General features: G+C 41.5%; 1 protein-coding gene across 1 annotated transcript in view; it reads right to left on the bottom strand.

The window, feature by feature from the left end:
* The window catches only part of LOC129699631 (F-box only protein 11), a 95,226-nt gene that overhangs the window by 49,596 nt on the left and 29,658 nt on the right, over window positions 1-15,972 (bottom strand). Inside the window, exon 2 of the mRNA XM_055639602.1 lies at window positions 8,108-8,235. Coding sequence (XP_055495577.1) covers window positions 8,108-8,235 — 128 coding nt within the window. The remainder of the gene's footprint in view (window positions 1-8,107; window positions 8,236-15,972) is intronic.

Genomic DNA, 15,972 nt, shown 5'->3' with positions numbered 1-15,972 from the left:
TCGAAGGTTACACAGAAAAGCTGGAGAAACTCAGCGGGTGCAGCAGCATCTATGGAGCGAAGGAAATAGGCAACGTTTCGGGCCGAAACCCTTCTTCAGACTGATCAGGGGTGGGGGTGGGTGGGGACAAGAAAGGGAAAAGGAGGAGTAGCCGGAAGGCTGGAGGGTGGGAGGAGACAGCAGGGGAGCTGAGGAAGGGGAGGAGACAGCAAGGACTAACAGAATTGGGAGAAGTCGATGTTCATGCCCCCGGGGTGCAGACTCCCCAAACGGAATATGAGGTGCTGTTCCTCCAATTTCCGGTGCTGCTCGCTGTGGCCATGGAGGAGACCCAGGACAGAGAGGTCAGAGGCGGAGTGGGAGGGGGAGTTGAAGTGCTGAGCCACCGGGAGGTCAGCTAGGTTATTGCGGACCGAGCGGAGGTGTTCGGCGAAACGATCGCCCAACCTCCGCTTGGTCTCACCGATATAGATCTGCTGACATCTAGAGCAGCGGACGCAATAGATGAGGTTGGAAGAGATGCAGGTAAACCTCTGTCGCACCTGGAACGATTGCTTGGGTCCCTGAAAGGAGTTGAGGGGGGAGGTAAAGGGACAAGTGTTGCATCTGCTGCGGCCGCAAGGGAAAGTGCCCGGGGAGGGGGTGGACCGAGAGGGAAGGGAAGAATTGACAAGGGAGTTATGGAGGGAGCGGTCTTTGCGGAAGGCAGATATGGGGGGAGATGGGAAGATGTGGCCAGTAGTGGGGTCACGTTGGAGGTGGCGAAACTGACGGAGGATTATTTTTTGTATGTGATGGCTGGTGGGGTGAAAGGTGAGGACTAGGGGGACTCGGCCCTTGTTGCGAGTGCGGGGATGGGGAGAGAGAGCAGTGTTGCGGGGTATGGAAGAGACCCTGGTGCGAGCCTCATTTATGGTGGAGGAGGGGAACCCCCGTTCCCTGAATAGCGAGGACATTTCAGATGTCCTGGTGTGGAACGCCTCATCCGTGGAGCAGATACGGCGTAGACGGAGGAATTGGGAGTAGGGGATGGAGTCCTTACAGGAAGCAGGGTGGGAAGAAGTGTAGTCCAGATAGCCATGGGAGTCAGTGGGTTTATAGTGTATGTCGGTTAGAAGTCTATCACTTGCTTGATGCTTACTTTCAGTGACTGATGTACAAGCACACCCAGGTCTTGTTGCACCTCCCCTTCTCCAAATCTGACACCATTCAGATAATAATCTGCCTTCCTGTTCTTGAATAACCTCACATTTATCCACATTATACTGCATCTGCCCACTCACCCAACCTATCCAAGTCACCCTGCAGCCTCATAACATTCTCCTCGCAGCTCACACTGCCACCCAAATTACAGCAGGTTCATCTGCAAACTGGAGCCGCCACAACCTCGTCTAAATCATTAATGGATATTGTAAATAACTGGGGTACCAGCACCGAGTCGTGTGGCACCCCACTAAGTCACTGCCTGCCATTCTGAAAAGGACCCGGTTAATTCCTACTCTTTGCTTCCGGTCTGCCAACCAGTTCTCTATCCATGTCAAAACCCTACCCCAAATACCATGTGCTCTAATTTTGCACACTAATCTCTTGTGTGGGACCTTGTCAAAGGCTTTTTGAAAGTCCAGATACACCACATCCACTGGCTCTCCCTTATCCATTCTACTTGTTACATCCTCAAAAAATTCCAGAAAATTAGTCAAGCATGATTTCCCCTTCATAAATCCATGCTGACTTTGACCGATCCGATCACTGTTTTCCAAATTTACCATCTTTAGGACACAAAGTGACGAGGCAAAGGGGGGAGGCAGCCAATTTCGGCATTATTTTCATTTTATCACTCAACTTAATCAGATTTCACAAAATGGTTATCAAAAATTACAGTAGGTTCTTGGTTTGCTGGGCTATATAAAGGCCAATGGAGTTTGAATGAATGAATAGTTTATTTCAGTCATACATTAAAAAGAACAAAACTTTACAATCTGTGTGAATATGAACCAACACTGTATCCATTTCACACAACGTTCACATAATCAATGACTGAAAAAGGAATAGGCTGAAGCCACAAAGCTTATTTTTGCCTATTCTATACAATCCATAAGATAACCCAGAATATCAGCATTACAATGGAAAGGAAAAACAATTATTCTAAATTGTAATCCTTACTTATTTTACATTTTAATCATTTTACATTATAATCCTTAATTATTTTACATTTTAAGGCTGTTTTGAAACTCAACAGAGAGCTACAAAATTTCAACTCATCACTAAGCCCGTTCCATAATTTGACTCCCAAAACTGAGACACATCTATATTTTACATTGGTTCTTACTTTACAGGTTTCAAAAATACACAACCCACAACTATAATGTCCTTCTCTTAATTAAATTATTTTTTTAATACTAACAGGAAGGCTTTTATTCCTAATTCGGAAAAGTATTTCTAATGTCTTTACATGCACAATATCCAAATGTTTTAAGGTACCGGACTTTATGAATAGTGGATTTGTAGTTTCACGGTAAGAAGCTTTATGTATTATTCTAATAACTCTTTTCTGGAGTTTAATTATAGGGTCTATATTTGTTTTATATACATTTCCCCAAACTTCAACACAATATGACATATATGGCATTATAAGCGAGCAATACAATATATACAAACACTTCTTATTCAATAGATCTTTTGTTTTGTAAAGAATAGCAATGGATTAGATAATTTCCGTTTGATATATTCTATATGTGGCTTCCAACAAAGTTTATGACCTATAATCATTCCCAGGAATTTTGTTTGATATACTCTTTCAATTTCAACTCCATATAAATTCAATTTTATTTCACAATTAACCCCGTTTCAGATAAGTATGAGGTGTTTCATTTTGGGAAGTCATATCAGGACAGGATCTTCACAGCAAATGGTATGCTCCAGGGAGTGTTGCAGAGCAGAGGGACTAGGAGTGTATTAGTTCCCTGAAAGAGACATCACAGATAGACAGGATTGCCAAGAAGGCTTCTGGTACATTGGCCTTCATCAGTCAAGATATTGAGTATAGAACTTCGGGTATTGTTACAGTTGTAAAACACGCTGGTGAGGCCGCATTGGAGTATTGTGCTCAGTTTTGGTCACCCTGTTATAACCATGATACGAGGATGTTGCTAGGACTCGAGAGCTTGATCTATAAGGAAAGGTAGACAGGCTAGGACTTTATTCCTTGGAGCGCAGGAAGATGAGGGCTGATCTTATGGTGGCGTATAAAAAGCATGATGGAGTAGACAGGGTGAATGCACAGAGTATTTTACCCAGAGGATGAGAATGAAGAACTAAAGGACATAGGTTTAAGGTGAGAGGGGAAAAATGTAATAGGAACCAGAGGAGCAGCTTTATCACTCAAGGGTATATGGAACGAGCTGCCAGAGGAGGTCGTTGAGGCATAACGACATTTAAAAGACATTTGGACATGAATAAAGATTTAGAGGGATGTGGGCCAAATGGGACCAGTATAGATGAGGCATCTCAGTCAGCATGGACAAGCTAGGCCGAAGGGCCAGTTTCCATGCCGTAGGACTCTAAAAGATGCAAGTTATGGTCTGAGTCTTAAAGTGGAGCTTATTACAAATAGCAATAGTAATTTAAAATCTTTCACACAAAAAGTGTTTTTGATGCATGTATGCAAACAGCTCAAAATGTCACTACTTTCAATCATTGACAATAGCAGTGAACCATTGTTTTCAGTCACATTGTTGGCAGCATCAGCACACAATGCACTGAACTGCAATAGTGCCAGAGTTGCAAAATGTCATTCATTATCTCAATTTCACCCATAGACAAAATGGCAAAAGTAGGTGAAAGGTGAACCATATAGATAACCCCTTGTTTAAGAGGGAACTGCAGATGCTGGAGAATCGAAGGTTACACAGAAAAGCTGGAGAAACTCAGCGGGTGCAGCAGCATCTATGGAGCGAAGGAAATAGGCAACGTTTCGGGCCGAAACCCTTCTTCAGACTGATCGGGGGCAGGGACAAGAAAGGGAAAAGCCTGAAGGCTGGGGGATGGGAGGAGACAGCAGGGGGGCTGAGGAAGGGGAGGAGACAGCAAGGACTAACAAAATTGGGAGAATTCAATGTTCATGCCCCCGGGATGCAGACTCCCCAAACGGAATATGAGGTGCTGTTCCTCCAATTTCCGGTGCTGCTCGCTGTGGCCATGGAGGAGACCCAGGACAGAGAGGTCGGAGATGGAGTGGGAGGGGGAGTTGAAGTGCTGAGCCACCGGGCCTTGACTTAGTTAAGATGAACTCTACAGCAAATATATAGAACATTTCTAAACAGAATTATGTGTTTTTCCATTGAATAGCCCAATTTAACAAACCACTCATTCCCTTCATAACCATTTGCATTGAGAAACTATATACATATACATTTCCTAAAGATCTTTGAAAAATAAGGTACATTGCAAATACAGTTAAAATACATGGAATCAAGAGATATGGTAGAATAGACAGCCAGCGGGAAGGTGGAAAGCAAAGGTATTTACAGTGGCAAAAGTTCCACAAAGACCACTGACTGCGCTTCATGATGTAATGTGTACCATTATTGGTTTTCAAATTAAAACCAATATTTCTAAATTTGCAGCCGGAATGACTCTCTTTAGGTCCGTTGATGGGTGAAGAGGTATGGGGTGTGGGAGCTGGCGAAAACTTGCAAAATATCTCAGACCTGAAATTAGGTGAAAACCCACCGAGTACTGTCTCTGTGCACAGTTCTGGTCACGATCGCTATAACGTAGGGTCAATTGAGTGAATAAAAAAAGAATGACCATGGGTCAAATGGCCTGTTCCTCTGCTGGTTATTATGCATAAAATCAGAAAGAGTAACAAAATAAACTGCAGGATGTTTATACTATTAACATACCTCCTCAGTTATATTGCTGCTGAACTAAGAAGGTTTAGTGGGATATGGGCCAAATGCAGGCAGGTGGGTCGTGTGTAGAAAGGGCATTTAGGTCGGTATGGGCAAGCTGGGCCGAAGGGCCTGCTACTGTGCCATGACCATCTATGAATCTAAGAATCCTGATATGCACTGTAGGATTAGTGGATCTTAACTTGCTTTTAAAATTATTTTTTTACGGCTCAGATAAGCTATACAAATATGTACACAGACACTGAATTTCTGCCTGACAGACCTCAGAAGAACAAGCTGCAGACACATTCCACCATATCACTACAATATGAAAAATCAAAGGATCAGAGATCAAATGCAAAATTTAGAAACTAAAGAAATAATTTGAAGCTACGGTTCAAGGGGAAAAGAAAACGATGCCATAACTTTCTTCGTAATTTTTTCTCACCATGATCTCATTAGTCTATGCATGCTTATCATGTGTTGCATTCACCGTCATCAGCATGTATTTGAGAACAAAAATTGGCAAAGTATTTCAATGGCATGAGAATGAGAATGACGCTTCAAAAAGAACATTTTGTACTCAAACCTTTTTATCGTTAGGAACAAAACATTTACTTAAGAAAAAAAATGAACACCTGAAGCAAAAAAATTTCAACGTCCCAACTGAAAAAAAACTGCTCAAAATAATCCTAAACCATATCTAAAATTTTGCTCACAACAGTTAAATATTTCCATGTTCAAAATATTTGAATAATACTTTCCTCAAAGCAGATTTTATTCAGATTGATAAAAAGCTTTTGTAATTTTTCACCATAGTTTATAAAGTTTATTGGATAAAAACCCGTGTTCCAGCTACCAAATCCCTAACTAATCCCTGAAAATCCAGGTGAAGATAAATACTATCCCTTTTAATTTTATTCCAAAAGTTTCCCAAACACTAATGGAAGACTCACATCCTGTCATTATTTGGCATATCCATGCTGTCTTTCTTAAATAAAGAACAGCATTTGCTATTCACCAGTCATCACTAATTCAGTCATCTGTAGGAAGGATCTGAAGATGCTGGTTTAGAAACAAAATGCTGGATTAACTCAGCGAGACAGGCAGCCTCTCTGGACAGAAAGAATGAGTGACGTTTTGGGTCGAGATCCTTCTTCAGGTTGATGTCAGGGTAGTGGGCGGTACCTAGATAAAGAAGTATATAGATAAGGGAGGAATGTCTTCGTCGCATCTGCGTCCAAGATGAGGTGTTCCATACTAGGTCATCGGAGATGTCCTCATTCTTTAGGGAACAGGGGTTCCCCTCTTCCATTACAGGTGAGGCCCTCACTAGGGTCTCCTCGAAATCCCGCAGATCCACTCATGCCCCCCCTCCCCCCATTTGTAACAGGGACAGGGTCCCTCCAGTCCTCACCTTCCACTCTATCAGCAATCGCATACAGCACATAATCCTCCGACATTTTAGCCACCTCCAACAGGATCCCACTACTAGCCACATCTTCAAATCTCCATCCCTTTCCGCAGAGACCGTTCCCTCCGTAACTTCCTGGTCAACTCGTCCCTTCCCACCCAAACCAGCCCCTTTCCCCGGCAACCGCAGGAGATGCAACGCCCATCACCTTCTCCCCACGCCTCCATCCAAAGACCCCGGCAGTCTTTTCAGGTGAGGCAGAGGTTCACTATCATCGACTCCAACCTCATCTACTGTATCCGCTGTTCCAGGTGTGGATTCTTGTATATGTGAGACTCGGCGATCGTTTCGCCGAACACTTCCTTTCAGTCCGCCTAAACCTACCTGATCTCCCGGTTGCTCAACACTTTAACTTCCCCCCCTCCCATTCCCACACTGACCTTTCTGTTCTCCCCCCTCCAGTGAGGCCCAGCACAAATTGGAGGAACAGCACCTCATATTCCTCTTGGGCAGTTTACACCCCAGCGGTATGAACATTGATTTCTCTAACTTCAAGTAGACCTTACTTTCCCTCTCTCCATCCCCTCCCCAGTTCTCCAACCAGTCTTTACTGTCTCCAACTACATTTTCTGTTTGCTCTGTTGTTATTCTCCCAACTAACAATAATTCTACATGTTCCTTGATCTGCATTCCCTTTGTCCTGTTTTCACACCTTCCATTTCCTTATCTATACATTTCCTTATCTATTTACCACCCATTCCCCTGATATCAGTCTGAAGAAGGGTCTCGACCCTAAACATCACCCATTCCTTCTCTCCAGAAATGCTGCCTGTCCCGCTGAGTTATTCCAGCATTTTGTGACTATTTCAGTCGTGTTCAACAAAGATGTGAAACTATCTGTCAAGGCCTGAATAGTTCTCTTACTTCCCACTGCAGCTGAGGATCATCAAGCTTTGGGGTTTTATCCACCATTATGCTTCCCAAAACATCCAGCCCTACTAATGTTAATCTATGCCAGAACATCAGTCCGATGAGAAATATTAATTCGAGTCATTGCACACATCCCCAGGCCACATCAGAGCTGCCAATCTCACGCATTGAGCATGAGAATCACGCATTTCGCTAAATTCTCACGCTGATCACATAATTTCTCACGCTCTGTCGTGAATTTCAAAACTAATATGAACTGCATGGGTGTTGGAGAGCCGGGCGGAGGGAGGGATGGAGCGGCGGGGGCAGATGCGGACGGGGAGCCGGGGCTGGCGAGTCGCTCGCTGCAGCTCCAGCCATGGAGCAGCCTCAGTGCAGTCTCGGGCCTACGGAGGCGCCGGAAGCGTTGCGCCGCTGCCGTGAGAGTCTGTGCCGAATTTGCCCTGGTGGCATGGACCAGGCTGTGGCTCAGTGTATCCTGGAGGACAACCAGTGACTGCTGGAAGTAGGTACCAAGCACTGGGTAGAAGTAATGGCTAGGGGACTATAATTGACTTTAATCTCTCACTGCATTACTACTGGTCTGAGGACTTGCTAGAAAACTAAAAGGAATACATATCAGCCTCCAACATTAAAGTCTGCAAAAGCACTAATTTTATTGTGGAATGCAAAGTAAATGATGCCAGAGATTTCTCCTCCTCCGCCATCCCCATCTCCCAATACTGATTGTGAGTTGGGGCAAACATAGCAATTGATAGCTTACACAATTGTGTCAGACATGCTTTCACAAATTAAACCCACAGGTGGGTAAGAATGATCTTAGGAGTTAATACCAAAAGACAGTTTTCTGCATTACAACAGTATATCTCACCTCCATATTATGTTTTGTAGGATAAGCTGTTCTTTTAGACAATAGAGACTTCCTCCGGAGTTGGTATGGGCTGTTTTGTGCACCAGGTCCTGATTCTTCCACAATCATGTCTGCAGGGACATCCTCATCTATAGTGAGCAGAAAAATATAGTTCTTAGTAAGAGCATGGGGGAAGAACTACGTGCCCATACATGCCATTTAATTCAACTGTACAATTTGCCAAACCATTTTCACCTTCACAACAAACACTAATCATGTACAGACCACATAAAACCCCCCAAAATGTGAATTACTCCAAGGCTTCTGGTAAAGCATTAGTGTGGCCCACAATGGTTTATTATGGCAGATTTTCCACCCTGAAACAAGCACAAGTCCAAGATCTGCCCACACACATCTGATTTCCAAGATCACTGCTTATTTAAATCCACAGTGGCTTCTTCAGCATTGCTGCTCATCTACTTTAGTGGATTCCATACATAGTTCAAATGGACAGCCTGTGAAGCAGACGGCAGGGCTTTACCAACTATTAAAATGGTTTCTGCAACCAACAGGATTTCTGTGCTGGTACAGCCATCCATGCGGTGCTGGGCTGCAATCCAGCTCCACATTGAAATCACAAATCAACAACTCCGGGTCAGGCAGCATCTCTGGGGAAAGGGAATAAATGATGTTTATTGAGACTCTTCTTCAGACTGAGATTCAGGGGAGAGGAAAATTAGAGGTACAACAATGTACAAAACTTCAAACTCAAAAATGTGGTCCAGGCTCAGACAATCGGCAATTTTGGAACAAAGAAAATTCTTCTCCGTTTTATACATTTCACTGAAGGGCCAGCTGAAGGACTTAAAAATGCATCATTAGACTTGAGAAGATGGGGATCTACATCTTAAAGCCCAATTCATCCCCTAATTAATCCTGTACTAACCCCCCCCTTCCCATCCATCCTGCACTGCTCCCCCCATTCATCCTGTACTGAACCATCAATTCATCCTGCACTGATTCCCCCCAATCCATCCATCCTGTACTGATCCCTCCATTGAACCCCCACTGACATCCCCCGAGCTCTCCCCTCACAATTTAACCCACTCCAACCAACACACACTAAATCCTCTGCCTCAATCAATCCATTCCACACAGATTGCCTTCTCACCCCCCCCCCCCCCCCCCCCATCTATCCATCCCGCCCTGATTCAACTTACCCCCTCCCCCCCTGCCCCCCCCCTACTGCACTGGATATGTCTTCAGAGCGAACATTGACTAGGGTTGATAACGGAATGCACTCAAATGTGTTTTAATTCCCAATGTTATTATTTGTTTTAATCCATAAAGATGGATTAATTAAATTGTGAACACATATAACCATATAACAATTTACAGCACGGAAACAGGCCATCTCGACCCTTCTAGTCCGTGCCGAACACATAATCTCCCCTAGTCCCATATACCTGCGCTCAGACCATAACCCTCCATTCCCTTCCCATCCATATAACTATCAAATTTATTTTTAAATGATAAAAACGAACCTGCCTCCATCACCTTCACTGGAAGCTCATTCCACACAGCTACCACTCTCTGAGTAAAGAAGTTCCCCCTCATGTTACCCCTAAACTTCAGTCCCTTAATTCTCATGTCATGTCCCCTTGTTTGAATCTTCCCTACTCTCAGTGGGAAAAGCTTTTCCACGTCAACTCTGGAACTTTAAAACTGCAGTGTTCGATTGTCACTGCTACCGTTGACACGTTATTACAGAATTCATTTTAACGGCAAATCAATGCTCTTAATATGGAGTATCAGTACTGTAGTTATTTAATGAGCAGCATTCACAACTATACATTGGATTTATCCAGGTTTTATTTCTACAGTCGGCCATATACATCATGAATTTGGTCAGGAAATATTAGTTGAAATTTTAACGTTCATTCTGAAGTGGGAATGATGGAAACAGCGTTTATCAAGAATTTTGTTTTAAATCTGGTGCGTACAAACTGGGTATCTTCATTGCTGTTCACAACACATACATCTAATCTGAATGTCCGGTAATGTGACGTTTTGACGCCTTTAAACATATTGCCAAAAGAACATTTGCTGCAGTTATGTCATTTGGCCATCTCTTGTCAGTTAGTGTAATGCTTAACTTGTCAGATAGGTATAGTCGTCTTTAACAGTTATTATCATAAAATGCCTTTAGAAATTTCCTCGCAACTGTATATTTTGTTGTGGATAAATTATGTGGGAAGCAAGAGTGTTTATGTACCAATAGCAATAACAATCCATGCTATGGCCATATCGTGATAATTATCAGTCCTTCACCAAAAACATGCTTGCATCAATCTGTCGTGTGCATGGTTAAGCATATATGTTACTATGGTCCAGGATTTATTGACACAGGTTGATCATACGCTGAATAATCCAACCACATTTTTGTTTGGAAGTGGAAAGAAATAATAGAAATTGCATTCATTGCAATGTGTAAAAGGAAACTGTATTATGATTTTGGTGCTTGTCATTGTCGTATATATCATGTCTTGATTGGTGAATATGTTTTGTTTGTGACTTTATTTGAACCAGAAATAATATGCGATTGCTTCATCGAGCATAATTCCGACTGGTAACTACGCACTTCGTCCGAGCACAACATCGAACGCGTCATGCAAGCCATCTTAAATGACCACCTAAACTGTCACTTGGCAACCTAAAAAGCTGTCTAGGTTGCCCGGCTGGCAACAGAGAAAAAAAGTTAAGCAAGAGCCCTGTTAAGGAATTGGTAACTAGGCATTTAAGAAAATAATAGGATTATGGAAGTTCATTGTGGATCTATAAATGCAAAATCATATTTGATATATCTGTAAAAGTAGTTTTGAGATTTAATTAGGAAAATAGCTAAGGGCAAATCAATGGATGTGGTGTATTTGAAAGTTTAGATGCCTTTTAATAAAGTGAAATCTAAAATGCCATTAAACAATTTTAAAGTTGCAGAGTAGCCTTAGACAGAAAAGACATGAGAATAAACTTGTAGACTGAGAGTCCATGTCTGATAGGCATTGTGGGGATTGATATTCGAGCCCAAGATGTTCACAGTGATTCTTGATGATTCAGAAGAAAGGAACCAAGTGTAATATATTCTGATACCAAGATGTTTGATAGTTTGGGTTATGAGGATGGTGCAGAGGCTTCCAAGGGATACAGTTAAGTGAATGTACAAGAACATGGTAGGTGGAAAATAACAGTGGGATAAAGGTGTGTTTCATGTTAACATGCTAAATGCAATTAGGAAGGTAGTCTTTATTTCACGAGGATTTAAGTGCAAAGGATAATGATGTCTTGTGAAGGGACTTGGAGAGAACACAGATGGGATATTGCATACAGGTCTGATTACTGTACCAAAAAAAGGATGTACTTGTGACAGAAAAAGTATGGTTAGGGTTCACCAAATTGAGACCTGAAACTCTGGATGCTGGTGTGACCTATAAGGAAAGATTCAGCAGACTGAGCCTACATTCTTTCTTCTGTACGCGTACATATCTTAACAGGGAGTGATTAAGGATGATGATTCATCTGATCACTGTCCCAGAACTAGAGGATCACAATTTAAAAAAAATGGGTTGGTCACAGGACAGAAACCAAAAAAAACTTGTTCATTCAGAGGGCGTTATATTTTTGGAACAACAAGAGAAATGTACACAAGAGTATATTCAAGACAGATGGATAGATATTAGTAGCAATGTTACAAAATTTTGAGATTTTAAAAATCAAGTCTGCAATTTATCCCATCAGATAAAGCATAAAAATAAGTTTAATTTGACACCTAATTCACTTTCATATCTCAAGTATTTAAAAAGTTATGGCCATTTCCATACTCGGAAATTAGCATCTTGTTCCCTATTGATTTTCTATGGACATAACAAAAAAGCTGTGATCGTGGACAGTCAAAAGCCCATAACTTTCTTAAAAATTAAGAGAACTGAATGAAATTTTCAGTTATCATAGATTGAAGCATTCTGAAACAAATATAAAATAATCTTACTTGGATGACCTGAAATTAAAGCATATAATTAGTTACCTAATTGTAGCTAATTCCAAACTTCAATTACTAGATCTAAACATCTATCCATTTCTTAATAAATGATTAAAATTTTTAAATAGCCTAAGTGTCCAAATAATATTCACAAATAATTCACAATAAAACATGATTTTTAAATCTCATTTACATTAATTTATAGGCCAAATGGAAGGAATTTAGTGTTTAATTGCTGTAAATTAAAGTCCATTTAAATCAGCTTTCTAGAGGGATCCTGTGAACGCGCTGGTTTAGAACGTTCACATTGCGGTAGATTTGTGCCCTCAAATGCCCAGAAAAATACTGCGGGATATAATGGGGCCCAAATTAGCTACTCGCAACATTAAACTTTGTATAAAGGGATCTTAAGAAGCCCTTTTTAATGTAAAAATAAACAGCCTACCTTCTGTTGTCCCCTGTATGAGATCTGGCCCGTTGCCGGTGGTCGCGGGTTTAGAGGTTAATTTTTAAACTACTATAATAATTAGATAAAGCCCTTAAAAGTAATAATAGCTAAAGCAATGGAATCTTCCAGTGATTTTTCGTTAATAATAATAAATCGCGTTTTAAACCCGCCCCCTTTAAACGGCGCCAAAATCGCACACACCCGCAGCGACAGATTTTCAGCGACGCTTCAGGTACGCTTTGCAACATATCTAATATTATTAGGGAAATTAATTGAACTAAAAGACACAGGATTAATGCCTGAAATATTAGTCAGATTTATTGAATGGCTGATAATTATGCAAGGTCATCCACTTTAATATTAATTTGGTGTTCTTTTATCTCCAGAGAGGCAGCCTAACATACTTATAGCGTTATCTATATTTGTTTCACATCTCCAGCAACAACAGTTTTTGCTTTTCAATAGCAGGATTTAAGTTTGTTAGTTGGGAATATGAACTAGAATACGATGTAGAGTGAATGTGACGTTGAGAGAGCAAGATCAAGGGGAGAAAATATACATATACAAGGCACCTCGCATTTAATGCATGCTTTATTTGTGCATTTTTAGAATAACGTGCTTATCCAATTATCACTGAAGTTTAATTTACATGCTCCTATTTACGGAACAGCACAAACCTTAGTCACGTGCGGTGTCTGGAACGTGTTCGATTTATGTACTGCTTTTCAAGTGCGCAACTCCCATGGTCAAACTGTGTGTGTGCAAGCAAGCATGCTTGCGCGTTAAGAGGAAAGCTGTTGACAGGCTTTTTTTCTCAAACTCTAAAGTTCCCTAATGCAGCAATTTCAAGCCTGTTATGGGTCCAAACCAAATTTCCACTTCCAGATTGCAACCTGGACAAATAGGTTCAAAGGCACATAATGAAGCAGAGTAGTTTGAATTTAGTTTATTGTCACGTGTACCGAGGTACAGTGAAAAGCTTTTGTTGCGTGCTAACCAATCAGCGGAAAGACATTACATGATTACAATCGAGCCATCCACAGCATACAAATATGTGATCAACGGAATAACGCCTCCAATCGCACCAAATTGATAAAAGCTCACCAAGGATATCTTTGAACTATTTATTAGATTGTTTCCAAGGTTAAACAAAATGATTACTGCAGGGCAATATATTTTCAATCACATTTACATAGGGAAGGATTAATTTCACTCAGTGCCTGGCCTATTTTTATTCCACATGTATTTATTAGACTTGAATGCATGGAACATTATCATAATGTTAGTGAGTTTTCCAGAAAGTGAGTAAGAGTAAGAATTCAGAAAGATGAACAAAAAGAATGTGCAAGAGAAGAACGCGAAGGATGCACATTCAACATTTTTCCAAACAGGTCAGAAAGGATCTGTGATCAGAGTTAAAGGATTCAGGTTGATGACATCAGATTGTTTTTAATGATGTACAGGTGCACAACCTTTTATCCGAAATTCCAGAAACATTTTTCACACAGAGAGTGGTGAATCTCTGGAACTCTCTGCCATAGAAGGTAGTTGAGGCCAGTTAATTGGCTATATTTAAGAGGGAGTTAGGTGTGGCCCTTGTGGCTAAAGGGATCAGGAGGTATGGAGAGAAGATAGGTACAGGATACCGAGTTGGATGATCAGCCATGATCATATTGAATAGCGATGCAGACTCGAAGGGCTGAATGGCCTACTCCTGCACCTATTTTCTATGTTTCTATGTTTCTAACATATACACACACACATGAAAAAAAACACTAATAGTGCAAAACGACAAAACCAATATCCCCAAGTTTATGTAGTTTAGAGCTTGTTTGGAGGTTGTAGTGTTTAATAGCCTGCCAGTTGTAGAGGGAGAAGCTGTTCCTCTGTTCCTAAACGTTACAGTTTTCAGGCTTCTTCCCACTGGTAAGGCTGAAATGAGTGTGTGGCCAGGGTAGTGTGCATCTCTGGTGATGCTGGCTGCCTTTTTGAGGCAACGACTCCTGTAAATCCCTTCGATGGTGGGGTGGTCAGAATTCGTGATGGACTGGGCAGTGTTCACTGCATCAGAAGAGATAAGAGCAACTCCCGGGTAAAAAACATTATTCAGCCACTATACAAAGGTGACACTGGCTTTTGTACTTGTTTTACTTTACAGTTCCTTTACGAAGACAAAAAAGAGGGAGTGAGAGTGGGACAGAACTCAGGAATGACAATGGCCTTAAAGAATAAAGCCTCAGAAGAAGAGCAAGTTGCTCATCTTTACCTCTCCATTACCTGTCTGCTCTCACTCTGCAACAACTTTTATCTGGGCAAGAGGATCACTGGAAATTTCACTTCAGTTAATGACACCATGATCTCCGTGAAAGCAGGCATAATTTCAGTTCATGGTATCAGAATTAACATTCACTATTTTCTTAAAAACTAAGATACCTCGACAATTAAAGCTTCTTGTATACCTGTAATTTTTTTTAAATCTCTAAGTGGATCATATACCACAAGATGGGATCACTTCCTTACATTGCCTTTGCTGACAAGCAAAAGAGCCATGTTTTTGGTCAACATGCTATAAGTGGAGACAGAAGCAGAATAAAATTCCACACCAATCAAACTTCTATCTTGTAAGGCGTTGCAGAGGTGATGTAATTTTTTTCCTTGCATGTAACAGTATTACCAGAAGGTAGCTAACTACACAATATCACAGGGTCAACCCCAATTAACAGCCTTGCACAAATTTCCTTTTCTTCGAGAAAATACATAAATAAATTATGATGCAAACTGGGACCCTCCATATAATTAAAATATGAACTGACCTATTGCACGACACTTTATACATGGGTATATAACAAATAATTTCTTAAATCGGTACAGATTTTATTTCTTGAGAGCAATTCAAAAAGAACAGACTACCACTACACAAGTGTACCCTTAACAATTGAAATTAAGAGTTGGAATGGTTTCTAAATTCTGGAAATACAATAAGCAGCATTAGTAATAATCTTTATGAACCATCAGACTCAGTGATACAGCATAGATGCAGCCCTCTAGCCTACGAAGTCCACACCAATAATCAAGCATCCATTTACAGTAATGCCATTTTATTCTCTGCACATTTGCAAAACCTCAACCACCCCTCCCACCAAGATCCTACCTCTCACCTCCACACAAGGAACCATCTATTACGATCTATTAATCTGTTAACGCAATATGTTTAGGACGTGAGAGGAAACCAGATAGCATGAGAGGAAACCAGATTACCCAAGTTAAACACATACAGTCGCAGGGAAATTCTGGGCAGACACCACCAAACAGACACCCCCCCCCCCCCCCCCCCCATCCCCCCCCCCCCCCCCCCCCCCTTCCAACCCACATCTGAGACACCTTACACGCGCTTCACCACTT

Source organism: Leucoraja erinacea, chromosome 8 (genome assembly GCF_028641065.1).
Source record: "Leucoraja erinacea ecotype New England chromosome 8, Leri_hhj_1, whole genome shotgun sequence".
In the NCBI taxonomy this organism is placed as follows: Eukaryota; Metazoa; Chordata; class Chondrichthyes; order Rajiformes; family Rajidae; genus Leucoraja; species Leucoraja erinaceus.
This window is presented reverse-complemented; position numbering and strand designations above follow the sequence as displayed.